The sequence below is a fragment of the Alosa pseudoharengus genome, unplaced genomic scaffold, assembly GCF_046254945.1.
Source record: "Alosa pseudoharengus isolate Yale_2024_CS ecotype anadromous, Long Island Sound unplaced genomic scaffold, YU_APseudo_1.1 YU_APseudo_1.1_scf_6, whole genome shotgun sequence".
Classification (NCBI taxonomy): domain Eukaryota; kingdom Metazoa; phylum Chordata; class Actinopteri; order Clupeiformes; family Clupeidae; genus Alosa; species Alosa pseudoharengus.
In genome coordinates this window covers 12880538-12901832 of record NW_027468848.1, presented here as the reverse complement: position 1 = coordinate 12901832, position 21295 = coordinate 12880538, and the positions used below count along the sequence as shown (strand labels likewise).

Below are 21295 nucleotides of genomic sequence, written 5' to 3'. Positions count from 1 at the left end.
TGGCCTGGGTGGGGAATGACAGCTCCGTCAAGAGCTTCCCCCTTGGGTAACTGGTCATTATAACACTGCTAAAACAACAAATACAATGGCAGAACAGGCAGGCAGAACAATGGTATCAGAACAAAAACTACATTTAATGTAAATTTAGTTTATTCTATTGAAATACTGTGTACATATTCCCTGTGTTCTCTGATCATATTTGAGTGAGAGTGAGAAATAAACAATATGGTCCTTATGGCATTACTGAAGCAAAACACGTTAAGACTTGTGCGCAGTACTTATATGAAAAGCTTCATTTAAGCTACATTTAAGCTTCATTTAAGCTACATTTTCAATAACATTTTACGGTAAGGGTTCATGAACTATCACAAATTCATGCATGAATTAACTCATGATTTATGGTTTTCATTCCTATATCTCATGAATCATCAGAAATTGACATACGTTCATAGACTGTCAATTGTGACCTTATACATAAACAACATATCCACTAAAGCATTAGGTATATTGGGCACATCATTATGAATTATGAATCAAGTAATGCATACATCTAGCCCGGTTGAAACCAGACCCTTCTCAGTCGTAACTGAGAGTGGGTCTGGGGAAGGTTCGTTCACAGCCCGTTTTCTAAAGGGCGTTCCCAAACGGACGCCGATCAAAATGCCTCGGACGCAATAGGAGAGGCCAAAAACCAATCAGAGCAACGAAAGAGACAGAGTGACGGAAACACACAATTTGTAACACTGTCTGGTTGTAGGGAGAAGCAGGAAGAATTAACCACTTTTTAATTAAACTGATATCTAAGCGATATATGTAAAATTTGTATTTGGCCTTTCACATTGTGAAGAAGATGCATGTAGAAATTTGCTTCAAATTCAAATCCTGATTATCCTAGTCTGAAACACTAGTTGTGCAGGGGAATGCTTTACACCTTTGTGTTTGGTAAGGTCTGCTGTTTATTCTCTCAGTATGGTTTGTCATGTGTTGAGTGAAGAGTTTGTGAGGTATTCCACTGAGATGAGATAGGGAGATGGATGCAAAACTGTATGTAGAATAGTATGATTAAATTAAAGTTACTTTTCTCGCGAACTGTTTACCACAGCAACTAGCAGCTAACATCGTTTAAAAGATGAGAAAAACCTCTTTCATGTGATGAGTAGGCTACTTCGCCAGTAGGCCTACATGTAGTTCAAGAATGGGTGAATTTATATAAGTATACTCTATTGATCCCGTGAGGGAAATTTGGTCTCTGCATTTATCCCAATCTGTGAATTAGTGAAAGACCCTCAGCACACACTAATCCTGACGCAGTAAGCTGCTTGCTACAGCGGTGCTCGGGGAGCAGTGAGGGGTTAGGTGCCTTGCTCAAGGGCACTTCAGCCTTTTCTACTGGTTGGGGTTCGAACCGGCAACCCTCCGGTTACAAGTCCAAAGCCCTAACCAGTAGTCCACGGCTGCCCAGGACACTCTTTCTTGTCTTTGCATTGTCACTTTCTCCACTGGGTAAAATATTAAATTAAATTGCGTCGCCAAGGCCGTTGTGGCTGCTGTTTCAACCCTGTACCCAGCATGTGTACCCCAAGGGTGGGGTAGGTTGTAGCAAAAGAACACCCTGGATGTAACATCAGATCAAGGTCTGTGGTGTTCTTGCAAATGTGTCATTATAAGTGTCATTTGTTCATGTTCATTTGTCATGGTTCTGGTGCTAAACCAAGAAGGGTTCCAACTATCCCTTCATATATGTGGAGCCTGCATTGTGCTTGCAATTATTAGTTATATATAACTTATACGTTCTCACAAAAATAAACGCAAAACTCCAAAATGTTAATAGAATTTTCAAAACAGACAAATGCAAATGTTGTAAATTGCATAATGCCAAACTTGTGGTCAGTACAATACTGACCTTTTATGAATATGAGCTTCTAGTTCATGATTTACATTTCAGGATCTGTTTATGACTTTATGCAGCTGTCTTGGTGCACCGTACCGTGCATTTTATTACAAAGTCTTGTTACTTCTCGTGCTGAAGTAGGCCTGTCTGAACACTGTGCCTGATGCCGCTCAACTCATGGAACTGATACAGAGCATGGTGCTCAGTAACAAAACAGTCATGCCACTGATACCCAAGAAACAAATAATCAACCCTGAGTTGAGGGCTGACAGATCGTGCAAAAATGCTTTAAAAATATGAAGTGTATTTTGTGCATTTTTCACACTGGAAGTCACTTTGGATGATGCATACTGTATGTGAATTTGAATATTCAATAGAAATACTGTACATTTGGCGTGATGCCTCAATTCCCTACATGACATACTCGTGCTTATTTGGTGTGATGCACTGTATGGGCAAGATGGAGCCTAGAAGACCTCAATAATACAGTTCAGGACCTTTTAAGCTGAAGGAACACCTGGTAGCATGTAGCTGTATTTTCTGACCTTCTCCTCAGGAAGTGTTGGTGCAGACACCGTTGAGCTCCAGAAACAGCTAGAGACACTATGTTCCCTCCTTCATCATCCTTGTGTGGCCAGTTCATTGCAATTGTAAGAATCTACAGCATACCCTTCTGAGAACATGACATTCAACATGATCTCCTACATGTTGATCTTATCAAGATTAACATTAAGGTGTCGCCTCACCCAGAGTTTGAGAAGCTCTTGGGTCAGTCAAGCACCGTCCATATCTGGAATGTTTTTCACATGCTTTGTATGTTATTACCACAAACAAGAGAAACACAAATGTACAAAGCTTAAAGGAACCGTATGTAAGAAATGTATTTCAATTAATCATAAAATGGCCCTGATATGTTACTATAGACATTAAGAAATCATATTCATTTCAAATACTTATATCTATGACAACAGTAGTCCGGACAGGATATTGTCATTTAAAAAGTGAAGTTGCAGCCCTCAACTGATGTTGATGTTGTCATGTTGTGTTTTGGCCTGATGCGCCACCCTCCACCTATCTACTAATCACAAAGTCAGTAGTGTTTCGGCATCCGGGTTGCCAGCTCTGCCAGTCAGGGGGGAGGGGGAGGGGATACACCGCTCTACAGTAGTTTGAAAGTGATTGTAGTACCAGTTTTGGCCACAATCTTACATACGGTTCCTTTAAACTGACTCCTCCATGTGTGTAATTTGCGTAAGTCTTAGGGACTAATTACACTACATTACATTACATTTGGCTGACACATTTTTCACCAAAGCAAAGTCAAGTCAAGTCAAGTCAAGTCAAGTCAAGTCAAGTCTATACTCAAATATCAAAAAAATAATTTTAAATATATGAGCTCAACACTAGGCGTAATTGACTTAGAAGCCATAAAGTCACAAGTAGAAAAAACAGGGACCAAATAACTAACATATTCTTGTCCATTCAGTAAGTAAAAGACTTATATTGTGAATTGATTGCACAATCTTGCCTCCAGTTGCTTTCTAAATTATTTTTTTTAATTATTATTTGTAAACAAGCCTTACCTAATGACATTCCCCCACAGATAACATCAGAAGAAAGTCAGAATAGCCATCTTAATCATTACAAACTCACAGTTGCCTGATTTATCAGATGAATATGACCCAGAGGGGAGAGACTAAGCAAAGAACAAACCAGGAACCGGGTTGGATTTTTAAAAGAAAAACATAAAAAAAAACTACAAAAAAAAAGAAAACTCCCCTGTTGTTGCTACCTTGTCGTGGTGGGGAGGCTTATGTGTGTGCCTCCGTGACCCAGTTTTCAGGTTAGAGGCCAGTCTAAAAGCAGCATTGCCATGACCCATTGGCAGTAGGATGGTTGGATGAAGATTGGGCCTATGTATTTGTCATACATATGAATGGTGTTTCTGCCTATATGCAAATTAGGACATATTCAATAAGTGTGGAGCCATGCGCATATTCAAATTCATTTCAAAAGAAACTTGTCATATAAAAACAATTACTTTTCATATATAGGCCTACTTTTACTATGTAAAGTGTTATTGTGGTAAGAGTAAAGGAAAAAGTAAGCCTATTTGGGTGTATTTCGGGCATATTCATGTATAGCTCATTTGCATATTAAAATTAATTTTCAAATAAACTTGTAAAACAAAAACTTTTACTTTTCATGGGTACTTTCATTGTGTAAAGTTTAATTTTGATAGGAGTTATTTTGCCTTTTTAGTATTGTTGCCTGGCCTTCTTGGCACACATCTCGGATTGATGAGAATTTAACATATTTCCTCAACTAGAATTTCTTAGGACTTTTAGTATGTTGTTCTGGACACCTGCGGGCTGCAAAAAAATATTTTACAATTAGTCTGCGTAAAACGCTACTTTGCCTGGACTAAAAGGCTACAGACCTAGTGACCGTAATCCTCACTGCACCACGCCTACGTTGTTTGAACTGCTCGTCAGAGTAGCCTACACACTAGTCGTCCATTTACATTTTTAGTAGAAATGCAGTGGGGCGGCGTGGGAGAAACTGGTCAATTGTAAGGGAGGAGTTTGACGGTCTTTACTGTCTGTCAGAACAGACGGCAGCGATTAGACAAGGGGTAGCCTGCGGGAGTACATCTTGACCATGGCAAAGCCTACGTTAAAGTTCTGCATGTGTTTATGCTTGGTATTAAACAGCATAGTTCTCATCTGCATTTTGTGCGTGGCTGTCTTGAATAATCAAGGATGTTCAGACGAGGATTTTCGAAAAGCTGCTGTAGCTGCCGACTCAGAGATGTGTTCGAAGATAGGGCGGTAAGTGTATGGTGATGTTGCCGGGTGATTTAATGCCATACATAATTGTAAAGTAGCATACGAGATCACTACCAACTGAAAAGTTTACGCGAAAACGCTGTCATCAGGCTAAGTGAGTCCTTTAACCGTTTGAGTCAAACTGTAGGCTATTTGTGCCAATTGAGAATATGAGATTAAATATTGTTTTTATTAATTACGTGTTCATTTAATTTCAAACGTGGTCGTACTGTAACATGCTTTCTACATTCAATAGCCTGTCAACATATTACGCTGCTGTGTCTTAGAGAAGTTATGATCTGCTTATGGATGATAGGTGGTATTACCATTGCGCAATTAGATTCAATGTATCATTGGTTATAAGCAGCTTAAAATTCTCTTCAGACCAATAGAGGACCAGTTGATTCTAGGCCTACAACTACATTTGTGGCACTTTTGCTTACAGTTAAAAAAAGACATAAGGGGGCATACGAGATTTTTATTTACACTATCATATTGATAACCATTGATATGCCTTAGTATAGATAAGATACCTCACATTGGTTGCCTACATCTTAATGCACTGTTCTGCTCCCACAATACCCACGGTATCCAGGGATACATTGATGCGGGGTGGATCAGCGGTAGATGGCGCTATTGCTACTCTGATCTGCACGTCCATCATTCATCCGCAGAGTATGGGCATCGGCGGAGGTTCAATATTTACTATCCGTGACAAAGACGGTAAGGGGTTTCAACAATTTGCCGCCTTCCAGAGGCGCCTGTGTAACACGTCTTTTAAGTTTTAATTTGTTCCAACAGTTAGTTGGATGTTTAAGTCTACTCAGAATAGCTTGATGCTGAATTAAGCTGGTCACTTTTTTTCTGCAGGAAAAGTGAAAATCATTAACTCTCGTGAGACTGTTCCTAAAGTGTTCAACTCTAACTTGATGTCAAAATGCCCAACATCCTTCAAGCCAATGTCAGGTAGGTCTGAAAGATGAAAACCAAATGAACCATTGACCCAAACAAATTCAGGAATGACCCTCTTAAGGTTGACAATAATATTGAGCAATATTATTGTCAACTTCAGCACTGTGAACAAATAATTACTACTTACCTAATCACTCTGATTTCTGATAAGACACATAGGCTAGGCACACACATAAACACACACACACACACACGCACACACACACACACACACACACACACACACACACACACACACACACACACACACACACACACCATTATAATGTCAACAGGAAGCTACCCTCATTCCACACACTCTTTCACCATACTGATGTTTCACCAGAATGACATGGTCAGAGTGGAAAATTGCTAACACATTATCACAGAAATGTATAACATTGGGTTGGGTTGGGTATAACAGTCTTGAGAGAGAGAGAGAGAGAGAGAAAGAGAGAGAACTGTAGAAAGTAAAAAAAATACGATTACAGAAAGGAAGCAAGTAAATCTAAAATTTCAGAGCTCAGGTCTCTGAATGTCAATGTCCCAAATAAGGCCAGATCTACAGTCACATTTTATGGTAGCTAATCATTAATAGCAGTTATTGTTTTTGGAACTTAAACATACAGGTAGCCTATCATATAGACATTATAGGCACAATTCTATATTCGCTGTATTTTATGTTTATTAGTCTTTCTTTGTGCTGCCTGAGATTTGTCCTCATGCCACTGTACGTCTACTAGAACCATTTTGTCTGTCGTGATATGTTTCTTTCTCTTTCTCCTAAAAGGTAACGATTGGATTGGAGTTCCTGGAGAGATCCGTGGCTATGCGGAGGCCCACAGACTTTATGGGAGGCTGCCCTGGGCCAGTCTGTTTGAGCCCACCATCAAGATGGCCAGAGAGGGCTTCCCCCTTCCCTATGTACTGGGTCGTTTCCTAGTGGTGCTAGACAAGGACAAGACACTGCCCATACGGTGAGATGCACATGGGCAATTCCACGGAAAATTGACTTTTTGTCACATCCATAACGCCAGTGAAATGCCTTGGCATTTGTATGATGTGAATGTTACTATTCATTTTATGTGCATTTTTTCTCATGTACATTCTTCAGCCAAAAATAGCAAATGCTCAAATTTCATGTCATCATTCACATCATACCATACCATCACATTTTATTGCCGTTATGGATGTTACAAAAAACATAATTTTCCATGGAATTGCCCACATAAGTGCGTAGAATCTGTCTCTCCGCCTTGTTGTTTGTGCTCTTCTTCTTCTTCTTCTTCTTCTTCTCCTTCTTCTTCTTCTCCTTCTTCTTCTTCTTCTTCTTCTTCTTCTTCTTCTTCTTCTTCTTCTTCTTCTTCTTCTCCTTCTTCTTCTTCTTCTTCTTCTTCTCCTTCTTCTTCTCCTTCTTCTTCTTCTCCTTCTTCTTCTTCTCCTTCTTCTTCTTCTTCTTCTCCTTCTTCTCCTTCTTCTTCTTCTCCTTCTTCTTCTTCTTCTTCTTCTTCTTCTTCTTCTTCTTGTCTAAGACATATATCTTGTCTTGTCTCAAAGATTATACATGGCGGAGCAAGATATTTAACCACTTCCGGGAACACGGATTGCCAGGGGGGGGGGGGGGTGGGCGTGGGGGGTCAAAATCTCACTTTATGCAGAGCAGAGGCGACTGTTTCATTTAAGTCTATGGCCATAGCTCAGAATTTCACCACATATGCTTAGATCTTGGTTCTATAGAGTTAGGAATGTAAATCCGCAAAGCCCTTCTGGCCATTTCAGGTACTTTTTTTTAGCATTTTTGAGCCTTCAAGTCTGGAGAAAATCAACCTTATTCAGGTGTGCGCCTGTTATTTATTCTGCTGCTGTTGGTCGGTTGCTACGTAAGCTCATCAATACGTCAACGACACGCATCTTTATGCAGACAGGACTCAATAGACATGAACTACGATGAACTATCTTGCTCTGTCATGTATAATCGTTGCTCTCACTGTCTCTCACTCACTCTCCACCCCCCCCTCCCAGACTCTCACAAACCCTACTTTTTTTTTTTATTTATTAACAGTACAACACTCCACCTGCAAATTTACTGTCATCATCCAACAGATAAGTGACCTGTTTTATGTTTTTTCCCTTTTTTATAGGAAATTATTTGTTGACAAAGATGGCAACCTGCTAAAGGAAGGAGATACGCTGAGGTTTGAGAAACTGGCTGATACTCTGGAGATTATTGCAAAGGAAGGCGGGGAGGCGTTCTACAAGGGAGAAATAGCAAGAAACCTTATCAGTGACATCAAGGAAGCAGGTGAACACTCTTCCATGAAATTGTGTGGTAAATGGTAAAGGGCATTTATCTAAACCCGCAGAATTTTGTCCGTACAATAGCTTACAGATTTCTAACAAATCCTCATAGCTAGCCATAAACCCTTGACTGTAGTCTCTAGGGTTATTTACTGTAATTATTTTTCATTCCGGGCCCTAATTTAAATGCTGTGCAAAATCTATTTGTGAATTTCATACCATGAGCAAGATCCCAAGCACAAACATTTGGGGGTCAGCTTGAAGCTCTCACTCATCACAATAGCTTTATTTCATGTACGAGAACTTGGACTATATATAGTATATAATATAATATATACAGCCGTTGAAACGTTTGGGGTCACTTAGATATTTCCATTCCACTCCATCATAGACAGAATACCAGCTGAGATCAGTTGCATTGTTTTTTTTAATCAAGGCAGCATTTTTCAGATTACATTATGTGCTTACATAATTGCAAAAGGGATCTCCAATGTTTTCTCAGTTATCTTTTTAAAATTATATCAGATTAGTAAACAGAATGTGCCTTTGGAACATTGGATGAATGGTTGCTGATAATGGGCATCTGTATACTTATGTAGATAATGCATTAAAAATCAGCCATTTCTTTCTACAACAGTCTTTTACAACATTAATGACGAAAACAAGGTCACTCCAAACCTTTGAACAGTAGTTTATACAGTATATCACTAGGATGGCCAGTGATGTGAATGGTCAAGCATTGACAATATTCAATATTACTGGTGGTGATAAGGTGGCAGGGGGCCCCAAATCAAATTCTGTTTAGGGCTGGCTCTGGTGCTATTAATGAGACCTTACCAAATCCATTTATTAATGCTTGTGTCCTACTTTTCAACTCATGCTACACTTGCTGTGCAGGCTTTGTTCAAACAATCTCTTTTCTCTCCCTGATCTCATTTGATGTTGAATGATTAGGTGGGTCATTGTCCCAGGAAGATTTGAACTCGTTTAGAGTTCAGGTGTTGGATGCGTGGAAACTGCCACTAGGAGACTATGACATGTACATTCCACCTCCACCAGCTGGAGGCGCTATTCTGGGCTTCATACTGAACACCATGAGAGGTGAGCCAGACCAGAAATATATACACATACACAGACACAGACACACACACACACACACACACACACACACACACACACACACACACACACACACACTGTTCCAGTGTACAGTTTTGTGGCAGCAGTGTTTCCCCTATGTTGACTAATCTGTGGCAGGGCGCCATGAAATCAAAACCGGCCGCCTCAGATTCATCTTCTATGTTGTACTATTTAAATTAAAAATAAGATAAAAATCCTTTCATTGAGCTGCACTTTTTACGCACGCAGCCTTTCCTTGCCCCACCCCACCCCGCCCCGCTCTCTCTCGTAAAGAGCCCGCTGCCCCTCCTCTGCATGTGCATTTAACAAAACATTATATTGTTAAAGGATTGTTGTTGCCACATAGAAGCATTGCATAGAAGATGACGGGCTAAATTGCTACTAAATCCGCTTAGCATCGTGACAATGCTGAGCAAATTTGTTCAAAACTGCTGCATTCAAGTTAACTGCTAAGGTTTTATCACAACATAGTACATTGAGGAGACTAAACTAAGTTAAGTTATGCAATCAAGCAGTATCTCAAAGCTAATGTTAGAACACTGTTTGGATGTCGAGTTTAGCATGCTTACTTACAGCTGCTTGTCAATTTCGTTACTCATGCAGGGCTCATTTTATTGACTCTGACACTGAATATTTGCAAAATCTCAATGTAAATGGAAAAGTGTTTTCCAAAACTCAAAAGTGCTTGTCCCAAGGAGAAGTACAAACCTTTATTTTAATTAACTACATAGAAAACGTTATGAATTGCATCCACACATCAGCAGCCCTCACAAACTTCTTAAAGTGACAGGCACTCAATTAGACCTATACACTTCCAAGACAATCTTAACCAGACACCCCCCCCCCCGTGGGAAACATTAGGCAGTGTCCTGTTAACACTACAATTGCACAGGCAAAAGTCTTTCTAGTGTTTCTATGAGACAGGGTTTTCCATGGGTTCGTCAATGCCCTTGGAACTCTTAATTTAGTGGATGTCTGCCTGGCTTTAGCACACCTGATTGAGGTGTGTCATAATAATCACAGTCTCAGAATCACAGAATTAGAAGTGATCAGCCAGTGAGGACCAAACAGATTCTTGCTCTTCTTATCTATCTTTGACATTGAGTATTGTGAATTACAATACAAGCTACAGGAATGTCTGAGTGACATCAATCCACTAAACCTAAAGGTGATGATACATGGGGCAACTTTTTGAGCAATGTTGCTGGGCAACCACATAGCCAGTTCCATGTATTGTCATTGGATGATCATATCGATTTGCCAACTGAAGATTAAAGTTCTTTAGAAAGTCAAGTTAGACTGGAGCTAAAAGTGGTATCGCCAGACTCAGAGAATGGCTGGATGAACTGGAGAAAGGTAAAAATCAATAGTTTAACTCAAGGGGAGGTTGAAAATGAGTGTAATTCCCTAAATGGTGGAATATCCCTTTAAGACATGAGAGATGTCTGGAGGTCTCATCTACTGGAGTGTTTTGTTTGTTGGAATAATGTATGTCACTAGAAATGCATGAATAAAACATGGGTGATTCCAACCCCAACAGGTTACAATTTGACACCAGCATCTCTCGAAGGGCAGCAGAAGATGCTTACGTTTCAGCGATACGTGGAGACATCCAAATTTGCCAATGGACTGAGGAGATTTCTCAGAGATCCAAGATTCACACCACCTGAGGTGTGTATATCTTCACTCAATGATGTTTTCTAAACAAAGTTCGGGAGGAGCCCTTAGAGATGATTGACAGCAATTAACTCACCTGTCTTCCGCCGCCAGGGTATTTAAGCCGGCCTTATCCATACGTCACACCCAGCTGCTGTTACACCCAGATGGGTACTATTTTACTGGGAAACCATGAAACTGCCCTTCTCTATCACTCCGATAATGCTGAGTGATTACTGCAGTTAAGAGGATATTAAATGGTAATGCATTAACACTTACTGTCCAGCAGTGTGCACCAGTCAGAGGCAGTCATTTAGCCAGGATGTTTGCAATGTCCTTCTATCCGGGAGAAAAAATGGAGGATGGGTTGAATTTGTTACTCTTAAGTGTGGCGGATGTGCAAATTTGCTGCAGGAAGAGGATGTTAAAAGAGGTGTTAAAAGTGTTCCCATCTCATAAACTTGCATGTATCTTCTGCTTTGGTGTCAGAAACTAAAAGCATAGATGTTGAAAGTGCAAAAAAAAGCACTGTTTAGACAAATCATATAGAAGCCAGCGGTTCTTCAGGAAATGATAATGTCTACCCATACCTACAGTGGTCTATTTTCAGCTTCAGAGTTTGATTCAGTTTTTAAAATAATGTAGATTAGTGCAAGACATCTAGAATAAACTGTGTTTAATTTCCTGTAAGATAAAAAACATATGGAATATGGTGTTGCATATCCGTCTTGTTATCATACCATCAAAATCACCTCACCTCTCAATACATCTGAAAGCAGATTTGTTTATCAGAATAAACAGTGTGTTTTTGTCAACAAAATCTTGTTTTACCTCTGCGATCAGTGAAGAAGATAATTTACCAGCATAAGAAGAATCTCTTGACACAAACCAGCATTAGATTAAGAAGAAACATTGATTCATAGTCTATCATTTTGTCTGTCTGCTGTTTGGTTGGAAATGTGTTTCACGATTGCCTCCCTGACTCTTGCAACACTCCTTATGAGACACCAGTCCCGCAAAGACATCTTTTAACTCCTTCAGTCATTGTCTTGTTGCCCTTTTAATTTTGTTCTGTCCCTTCTGCCTTAGGTCATTCTTTTGTTTATTGCACTTAGCACTTTATTGTGAAGCACTTTGGTGCGGCTCAGCCATCTGGAAATGTACTATAGAAATAAAATTTGACTTGACTTGACTTGACTTGACATCAGTTTGACTTTGATGAGCCAAACACTGTACTCTGAATGGATTGGTCACTAGGAGTGGGTTAGGGTCAATAACAAGTAGATTTGTTCAGTTATGACTTGTGTAATAGCATCTGACAGTGATAAGCCAGTAATTACACGTGCAGTAGCTAGCTACTGATTTGCTATGAAATATGTCCTAAATGAGCCAAAAGATGTACTCTAAATGGGTTGGTCACAACATGCTTAGCTGACTTCAGTCATAACTTGTGCAATCCACTGATAGAGATACATTGAGTTATTACTTGTGCAATAATGCTGCTGATTTGCTATCAAATATGTACATGCGGTTTCTGTTTCGATGTGCAGCCAGCATTGGCGGCAAGTAAGGAAGAGTTTGCGGAGAAAATAAGAGCGATGATCGATGATGACCGCACCCACGATGACCAGTACTACAACGTGACGCCCTCTATGGATGCCATGGGCACCACTCACGTGTCCGTGCTGGCCGAGGATGGCACGGCTGTGTCTGTTACTAGCACCATCAACCACATGTGAGTCAAAGCAGCCAGGCTAGATCAAAAGTGCCAACTATGCCTTAGTTCTACCATTCAGAGAGATTCAGAGAGATTTATTCATCACATACATAGTTATATTAGTATATAACAAGCAGTGAAATGTAAGTCTGGTTATATACCATATCATACCATACCATATCTACTAACAACAACGGCTTATGTGTAATCATTCATAGAGTAATCACACTCATACTAAGGTCATTACCAACAGTACTCCAACAGCTAGTCTAGTCTGCCTAAACATTAGCTGACAGGAAATCAGTTATGCAATGTCAATCTCTTATAAGTTATTCCATTAACAGTAAAGTGGCTCAGTTTATCTGTTGTAGGAAACAACTTTTATTGCACTTCTGTAGCTCTTTTAAAATATTTATTGTAATCGCTTTTATTGTGTAATAGTTATCTGTATTATAGCAGTCATTAAAGTTGATGGTTAGCCCTATGACCTATCCTAAAATGCTAGTTGTTTATTTCAATATGGATTTTCTTGTAATGTATTTTATTTCCTAACAATAAAAACTAGATTTTGGGATTTTCAATGTGACAGACTGATAAGATTTTCCCTAACTAACTGTTAGGGCCATATATGAGCCTAATGCACTTCATTTCAAATAGCTGAAAGTGCATTGGCACTTCAGAACAAAGAACAAGCAATGCCCATCTTCTGTAACTCGTGCAGACTGTAATTTCTGTGCCTTTGTTTGTGTCTATTCAGATTTGGGTCCAAAGTCTTCTCTCCCAAAACTGGCATCATTCTGAATAACGAGCTGTCGGATTTCTGTGGCAAGGCCAGCAGCATTCAGGCAGGTAATGAGCTGAAAGCCTGACTCATCCTACTGCCATGTTTTTTTCTCTTTAGTTCTTGAGCGAAAAAGCATCTCCATTTCAGCATTGTTTTGATTTTCAAGTACTCCCCAAGTTTACCTAACCCCCACACACACACACACACACACACACCCACACACACACACACACACACATGCATGCACGCACAAACACATGTACTGTGGAAGAATTTTTAGCTTAAAGATGTATAAATACTGAGTTTGAAATAAGGTTTGTCTTTCTCGTTAGTAGTTTATTAATCTCTGCGCAGAGAGGTCTCATAAGCATCAGGCTATCAGGATACAGAGACAAAGTCTGTGCACCCAAGAGACAATCAGTTGTTTTCTCACACACACATTTATACCTCGCACAGTATCATAATCTCATTGTATCATTGTATCATTACACCCTCTCTGCACATACACATGACTTGGTCAATACAATCGGTTATTTAAGAATCAAGGACATTAAGAACGTCATACAACACATGATTTGCCATCGGACCATTAGTTATTGAAACAGAAGTATCAAATAATAAGAACTAATAAGAACTTTAAGAACTAGATTAGTGTCAAACAGAAAGAGTGAATTCACACTGCATTAGAAGTATCAATTATACGGAACATCACAAGCTAGGCTAAACACAGAAGAGTCCATTCAAAAGTGTGAAATCATACAGAAACACAAGTATCAAATCAAAGGTTAAGGTTCCCCTTTGTCATTTTCCCCTCACAGTACACACTCACACACACACATGCACATGCAGGCGCGCAAACACACATACCCACACACACACACACACAAACACACACACGCACACGCATGTACGCACTCACACACACACACACACACACACACACACACACACACACACACACACACACACACACACACACACACAAATTACATTTCATGTAATAGAGATGCAGTAGGTGATAAGTAAGTGGATGTTCATATTACCAAGGACAGGGACAGCCATGCATAGGGATGGAAGTGAGCAAGGTCATGTAGTTTTCCTAGTGGAAGCTAAGTGACAACCACATAGACTTTGACTGGAGCAGTGACCATGATGGCATGGCATTCGACAATCATATTTTCTCGAGGTTAGCAGCGGAGTAAATTTTAATTAGCCGGAAATTAACAGGCCCATCCAACCTCCTCATCCAGGCAAATGGGAAGTATGGAAAAATGTGTAGTTGGTGGGAAATGCAGCTGGGGGTAGACGTGTGTTCTGGTTTGATCCAGGTCTCAGTGAGAGCCAAGATCTCCTGGACCAGAGATGGGTGGTTAGCATAAGCAGCAATGAAATCAGCTTTTTTTTTACTGTGGATGGGAAGTTCCACAACCCAACTGTGAGGCTCCTGTTGCTCTAGGCGAGGTCTAGCTTTAGTGAGCAGAGGTTGGCTGGTTAACGATGCCTTTTGGGATGTTAAACCTTTCTGAGTTCTGGTTTTAGAAGAGATCCCGCACACTGTCCATTCCGCATGCAAACATTTATTAGGATATAACTCAACGTTTCGGTCTCAGACCTTCATCAGGTAAATTACCCGATGAGGTAATGCAGAATGCAGAAGTGCCGTTCACCCTGTTACGACGTGATGAACCACTGAAATTATTTTGGAAATATTATTTTAAGGTACAAAAAACTCTTTGGTGTTGCTTTAATTTGGAATGTGGTCCTGGAAATCAGCACAGTACCAGTATAGAGCAGAGTGTAGTGCATTGGAGAAATACAATACATTATTCGACATGTGAAAAATTATCTGCTCTGTGGAATATACTTACTATTTTGTCAAAGTAAGTTTGCATATATATTGTGTGTGTTGTTGTGTGTGTGTGGTATAATTTAGTGTTGGTGCCTGTTTCATAGGTGAACAGCCACCCTCCTCCATGTCCCCTACCATCCTCTACTCCAAGTCTAAGAATCACACCATGGTAGTTGGGGGATCAGGGGGTAGCATGATCATCACTGGTATGGCTCTGGTGAGTACTTCATCAACACCACATTACAAGTACACTACAGGTCAAACATTTGGAGACTGCTTCTCTTTTATCGGTCTTTGTATTTCTGACTATTTTTTACATTGTAGAACAAAACTGAAAATAACACACAGAGCTATGAAATAACACACCTTGGGTTATGTAGTAAACAAGAAAGGGTGCACACAGCTACATGTTTTATATTTTAGGCTCTTCAAATCAGAGAACATTTGCTGTGATGACAGTATTTCACACTCTTGGCATTCTCTCAACCACCTTAAGTTAGACACTGGGAATAGTTTTCAAAGAGTCCTGAAGAAGTTCCCATACATGTCGTTCACTCATGTTATCCGAGAAGAATTCAAGATGATCATCTCACAAAGCTGGTTATGATAATGCCAATAATGTGCAAAGCAGTCCCAAAGGCAACAGAGTGATTAGAACTCGAACCCACATAAAAGCTTTTTTAATAAAGCTTTTAACCTTCAGTTGTATTACTAGATCAGCCTATAATGTTTTTATCATTAGATTAGATTGTATTTGTGTTATTAGATCAGTGCATATCTAGAGAGAATAATGTTTACTTGTAACTTGAGTAATGTTTAATGTTTATGTCTGAAAAGTTAGTTCCTGTGCTTGCTCTCCGTGCTGTCCAGACAATCATGAACCATCTCTGGATGGGAAAGAGCCTCAAGGATGCTATTTCTGCTCCTGTGGTGTTTGTGGACTCCAAAAATAAACTAAGCTTTGAGCCAACATTTGACAAGGTAATTAAAGGTTCTATGGATCTTTCATGCTCTTTCATGGATCTTTCATGCTGATTGTGTGTGCCTGCTGCTTTCCCTTTTTGAGAACTTTCGAGAAAGTTTGCCGTTGAGAACGCAACGAAGTGCAGGTCTCTAGAATCTTTGATGGAAAGCCCAGCATTAATGTCTAGGTGCAAAATAATCTGGAGCACTCCATCCCAGGTCTCTAGAATCTTTGATGGTGTCTAGGTGCCAAATAGTCTGGAGCACTCTACTCCAGGTCTTTAGAATCTTTGATGGTGTCTAGGTGCCAAATAGTCTGGAGCACTCTACTCCAGGTCTTTAGAATCTTTGATGGTGTCTAGGTGCCAAATAGTCTGGAGCACTCTACTCCAGGTCTTTAGAATCTTTGATGGTGTCTAGGTGCCAAATAGTCTGGAGCACTCCACTCCAGGTCTCTAGAATCTTTGATGGTGTCTAGGTGCCAAATAGTCTGGAGCACTCCACTCCAGGTCTCTAGAATCTTTGATGGTGTCTAGGTGCCAAATAGTCTGGAGCACTCCACTCCAGGTCTTTGGAATCTTTGATGGAAATCCCTGCATTAGTGTCTAGGTGCCAAATAGTCTCCAGGTCTCTAAGCTGTCAACTTCTTTCCACATGAATGAAAGAATGTTGTCCTACCAGTGATAGCACTGTGACTGTGTTAATTCGGACACTACTGGTCACGCCTTTCCACTTCACAATGTCAGGATGACTAGTCAGGAAAACTGGTTTATATTATGGCCTGATTTACAATTCTGCTGTTTGTTATTGTTTCCAAGCCAAGTGAGCAGCTATGTACAACATAGTCCAGATCACAATATCCCTTGATCACTTCGCAATGTCAGGAGGACTAGGCAGGAAATTTGGTTCAGACCCAGTTTGGGATTGTTATTGTTATTGTTATTAAGTAAGTATAGTATATATACTATACTTACTTAATAACAATAACAATAACAATAACAGTTTTCCTGAACTGTTATTGTTATTGTCCCCAGCCAAGTGAGCAGCTATGTAAAAACATAGTCCAGATCACATTATCACTTGATCACTTCACAATATTTGTGGTGGCATGTTTACAGAATTAACTTGAATGCAACAGTTTTTAACAAATTAGCGCAGCGTGGCTATGATGCTAACCAGATTTAAGCACAATTTAGTACAATCTGGAAAAATCATTGTGTGGTGGTCAATGTTGATATTGTGGTGGGCCACCACAAATAAGTCAATGTATGGGAAACACTGATGTGCTGTCATGATGTTCTGTCCTCTCCTTGACAAGACATTTAGAAGAACTGGACCTTCTTAACATTGCATATTCCCACTCAAAATCCTTTTGTTTGGTTCATGTACACTCTTAAAACTAATGTGTTGGAAGCAACGCAAACTGTGTCGTCCCTATCTGGACATAGAGATGTGTTAAAAACAACACAAGTTATGTAGAGTGTAGTTCTTTAGTATTTGGTAGTTCAACAGAAACATTTAATTTGGTAATATACCCGTGATAAACACTAACAGTGAATGAAAAAAGTAAATTATTCCTTATGTTCCTTGAGATGTTCCTCATGTTCCTTCATGTTCCTTGACAGGTTGTTGTGGAGAAACTTAAATCTTTTGGCAACAAGGTGGAGAAGCGGGAGATGTTCTTCAACGTGATTAATGCTGTATCCAAAAAGGATGGATGCATCACTGCAGTGTCGGACGATCGGAAGAAGGGAAAAGCGGCTGGATATTAATTGTTCTCAACACACTCGTGGATTAGTAAAAGAAAAAACATTCTAAGGGCTGTGCGTTCTTGTTAAGCGAGCAAATTTATCAACCAGGAAAAGATAAACCCAAGGAGGCTTCTGGGATTTAACGCACAAGTCAAACCACTACTGTCCTCTGACTAGCCTTGGTGCAGAATAACGTGATAGAAAATCACTCGGCACATTAATTTACCTCAGGAATCGCGTGGCACAGATTACAGATTCAATCCATTTCAAGATCATATCACTTCAAGTGACCTACACCACCACCACCAACCTGGTAAATGCTTGAAAGGTTGTGTGAGGTGAATGCTCTTGAACAAAGTGAATGCTCTTGTATTCCTGTTAGTAGTGAGAGGTTGTCAGAGATAAGCAGCTGGCAGTAACAGTTGTGCCTTCACTGTGGGAAAGAAAGAACAGGTTTCTATCATATCTGATCACTAAATTCCAACCTGTAGTTAAAGGAAAACTCCAGCGATTTTTCACATAGATCTCCGTTTCTCGAGGTCACAGAGTACTGTCGATACGAAATAAAAGGAAGAAAATACTCTTTGGACATGATGTTAAAGATGCCCGCAGAGTGTAGCACTGTAACTGCCTGGCTGCTTTAGCTGTTGGCTGCAGCAACTCGAACTTTGTAGGACTGATTTTTGAGTTTTATTTCATACTGACAGTTATCAGTGACCTTGACAACAGAGATCTATGTGAAAAATCGCCAGAATTATCCTTTAAAGGCCAAGACATCCCTCATCATCGTGGCATTAGTATCGGACAAGGGTAAAACATTGTTTTAAGTTTCTAGTGTGCACCCATGTGGCCATTTTGTCTTGTAACCACAGTTTAATGTATGATTTGTCTGAACCAATGCACTGTTAGGACATAAGGAAAGATTACAACCACTCCAGGTTTGAAGATGACAGTGGAATGACTGCTTTTGTAAACGTGGGATACAAAAGTACCTTTTTTATTATGCAGTGAATGAGTGAAATATATCGTAAGGCCATGAAACTGAAATAACTGAAATATGATTGATCGTTTGGAGAAAAGGCTAGGTACTGTATGTGAGTGCAGACAATTAAGCCTGTCCAGATCTGTATGTAAAATATCTGAACTGCCTTGATGCAAGCATCTATATGTATTGCAGTCTATCATTGTAAGTTGTGCAATCAAATCTTATCTCAACCGCACACAAATACTCCTTTACTTGTAGATGCAGAGAATAGAGAGATGATACATTTGTGTATTTAAATTGCTTGACCAATGTGCTGGGCTGTTGACTGAAAAGTCATGGGTGTGAAGGTGAAGTCTTTTGAGGTTTTCCGTCCCTCAGGATGTTGTCCTGACTGAGTCATAGCTATGTTTAGGCTCAAACTGCCGATCCTTCATTTGAGGAAGAGGAGACACGCTTTGCCATATGGTGGGGTGGGAGTGTGGGCGTGGGGACAAACTTGTCTCTTAACCCTTGGGCCACACGGAATAGGCCTCAGCTTGTCTCTCTCTCGCTCCCCCTCTGTGTGTGTGGGTTGGGGGCGCAGGTGTAAAAACCTGAAATATGAGAATCTGATTGACAGCCAGGCAGTAAATCAACACAGCCTGCCACCTGCGCGGCATCCTTGTTTTAAACAAAAAATAAAAGAAAAAAAAAATCTGTCACCATCCTTGTCTTCCTCATCACACACACACAGACACGCACACACACACACACACACACCAGCTTGCTCTCTTGCTCTTAAACTCTACTCAGCATTCAGTCCCATCACTTGCTCATAGTATAACTGCAGGCACACACACAGACACAGAGGGAGAGGGAGAAAGTCGTGCCATGTGTTTGTGAGACGCCTGGAGAACAGGATTTAGCCTGTGAGTCACCACTGCAGGCTTAGCTGCAAGCTGTTTCCTCCACTCGTGGATTTCTGGAGAGTGTGACTGTCACTCCTCTGCTTACGTCTTGTGAGTGAGTAGGGTTGTGTGTGTGCATGTGTGTATGGGGGGGGGGAGCATATTATTTGGCATGGTGTTTTGAATGTGTGTGGGGTTTTCTCTTTCTTAAATAAAATATTCTCATAATGGGACTTAATCAGTATTTAAGGAAGTCTTTCTTTAAGGCCACCATGGCCGGCTGTTAAACATGAACATATGATGAATGTGAAAATGTATATGTAGCATAATATCTATTTAAGCCAATATCTATTGTGACTTAATCATATTGTTATTAATATCATTACTTCATTCATTAAAAATGTAAAAGTAGGCCGATGTATGTTTCTTTCTTTTTGAAATCTGTACTACCATGAGAATTCCTGCGTATTTCTCAGAAATTACTGATAATTCTACTCAAAACAAAACTGAATTGTAATGTACAGAACCTGCTCAGATGAGCAACATTATGTGTGCTGTTGTAGTATATGGACACACAAAAAGGATTTGTTTCAAAATGTTTAATAACAAGCATGGCAACAAGCATAGCATAAAGACAATGCATGTTTAAAAAAATATATATGGAAATGTATTTTTCCCAAGATACTATACATTTACTGAACCACCCCCATCTTACTCCATATTAAACACTGAAACTTCCGTAACAATGCCCTCTGCCATGAAACTTGCATGAATGCATTAAAATCAAGTCCTAGCCAATCATAATGTATCGTGACAGCTTATGTCTCATATTACCTCCTGGAGTCAACATGTGTTGTACTTCCTATGGGTTTAAAAAAAAAAGGATCTGAGTGATTGAGTCAGTTCTGCAGCTGCCTTGGTAGATGCACCACGTACTGTCTGAGGACTCGAAGGGTTTCCCAGCCAAGAGGAGAGCGAGGGAGCTTATTAGCGCATAAGACTAATACTCACACGAGTGCCACATTAAAAAAGAAAATGTATTTTCCGAGGAGTGACATTGTCGATGGTAGACCTTGTCAGTCTAACCACACTTCTCGAGAGTTGAAACACTTTCACATATTATGTTTCATGACAGAGGCAGTCACATTCGAGGTAGGGGATGGGGTGGAGAAATAAGCCTTTCTTATTGCCCACCCTCTGCCCTCACCCACAAACCCCTAAGAAAAAAAAAAACATCTATTGACACAGGATGTTTCTCAAACTGCAATGCACACAAGAACACAACTAAATCGATCTCTTTGTACCGTATGCTGCCACTGTTGTCATTGGGATGTGAGGAGTACAGTGAAAGATGTAGTCATATAAGATACTCATATACAGTATATGTTCAGATGACTCCAGGTCTGGTCTGATAGATCATAGATCCATGCCAGATCAGGGTCTGATCTATTCAAAGTGACCTGAAACAGACGATTCCCATTTGAAGAAAACGTGTTATTGCAGATATAAGGTATTGAGGCTTTCCTGACAGAGAAACCTAACAGACACGGAGGGGACACGTGTTGCCTTGCAAAGATTGAGTGGTAATCCATTAC

General features: G+C 40.1%; 1 protein-coding gene across 1 annotated transcript; it reads left to right on the top strand.

The window, feature by feature from the left end:
- The first annotated feature begins 4518 nt into the window (after positions 1–4518).
- ggt5a (gamma-glutamyltransferase 5a) lies at positions 4519–20041 on the top strand. Its single transcript, XM_076269818.1, has 12 exons — positions 4519–4722; positions 5315–5442; positions 5590–5685; positions 6461–6647; positions 7812–7972; positions 8923–9069; positions 10649–10779; positions 12315–12499; positions 13239–13330; positions 15219–15331; positions 15985–16095; positions 17703–20041. Exons 1-12 carry the CDS (start codon positions 4553–4555, stop codon positions 17847–17849), a joined length of 1668 nt encoding a protein of 555 aa, XP_076125933.1. The 5' UTR covers positions 4519–4552; the 3' UTR covers positions 17850–20041.
- Positions 20042–21295: the final 1254 nt, after the last annotated feature.

What these genes read in the sequence shown, in the direction of transcription:
- ggt5a (XM_076269818.1), top strand. Translation starts at nt 4,553, where the DNA reads ATGGCAAAGCCTACGTTAAAGTTCTGCATGTGTTTATGCTTGGTATTA. An exon ending in ACTAGCACCATCAACCACAT is followed by an intron (nt 12,500 to 13,238) that starts GTGAGTCAAAGC and finishes GTGTCTATTCAG; the next exon opens with ATTTGGGTCCAAAGTCTTCT. An exon ending in GGCCAGCAGCATTCAGGCAG is followed by an intron (nt 13,331 to 15,218) that starts GTAATGAGCTGA and finishes CCTGTTTCATAG; the next exon opens with GTGAACAGCCACCCTCCTCC.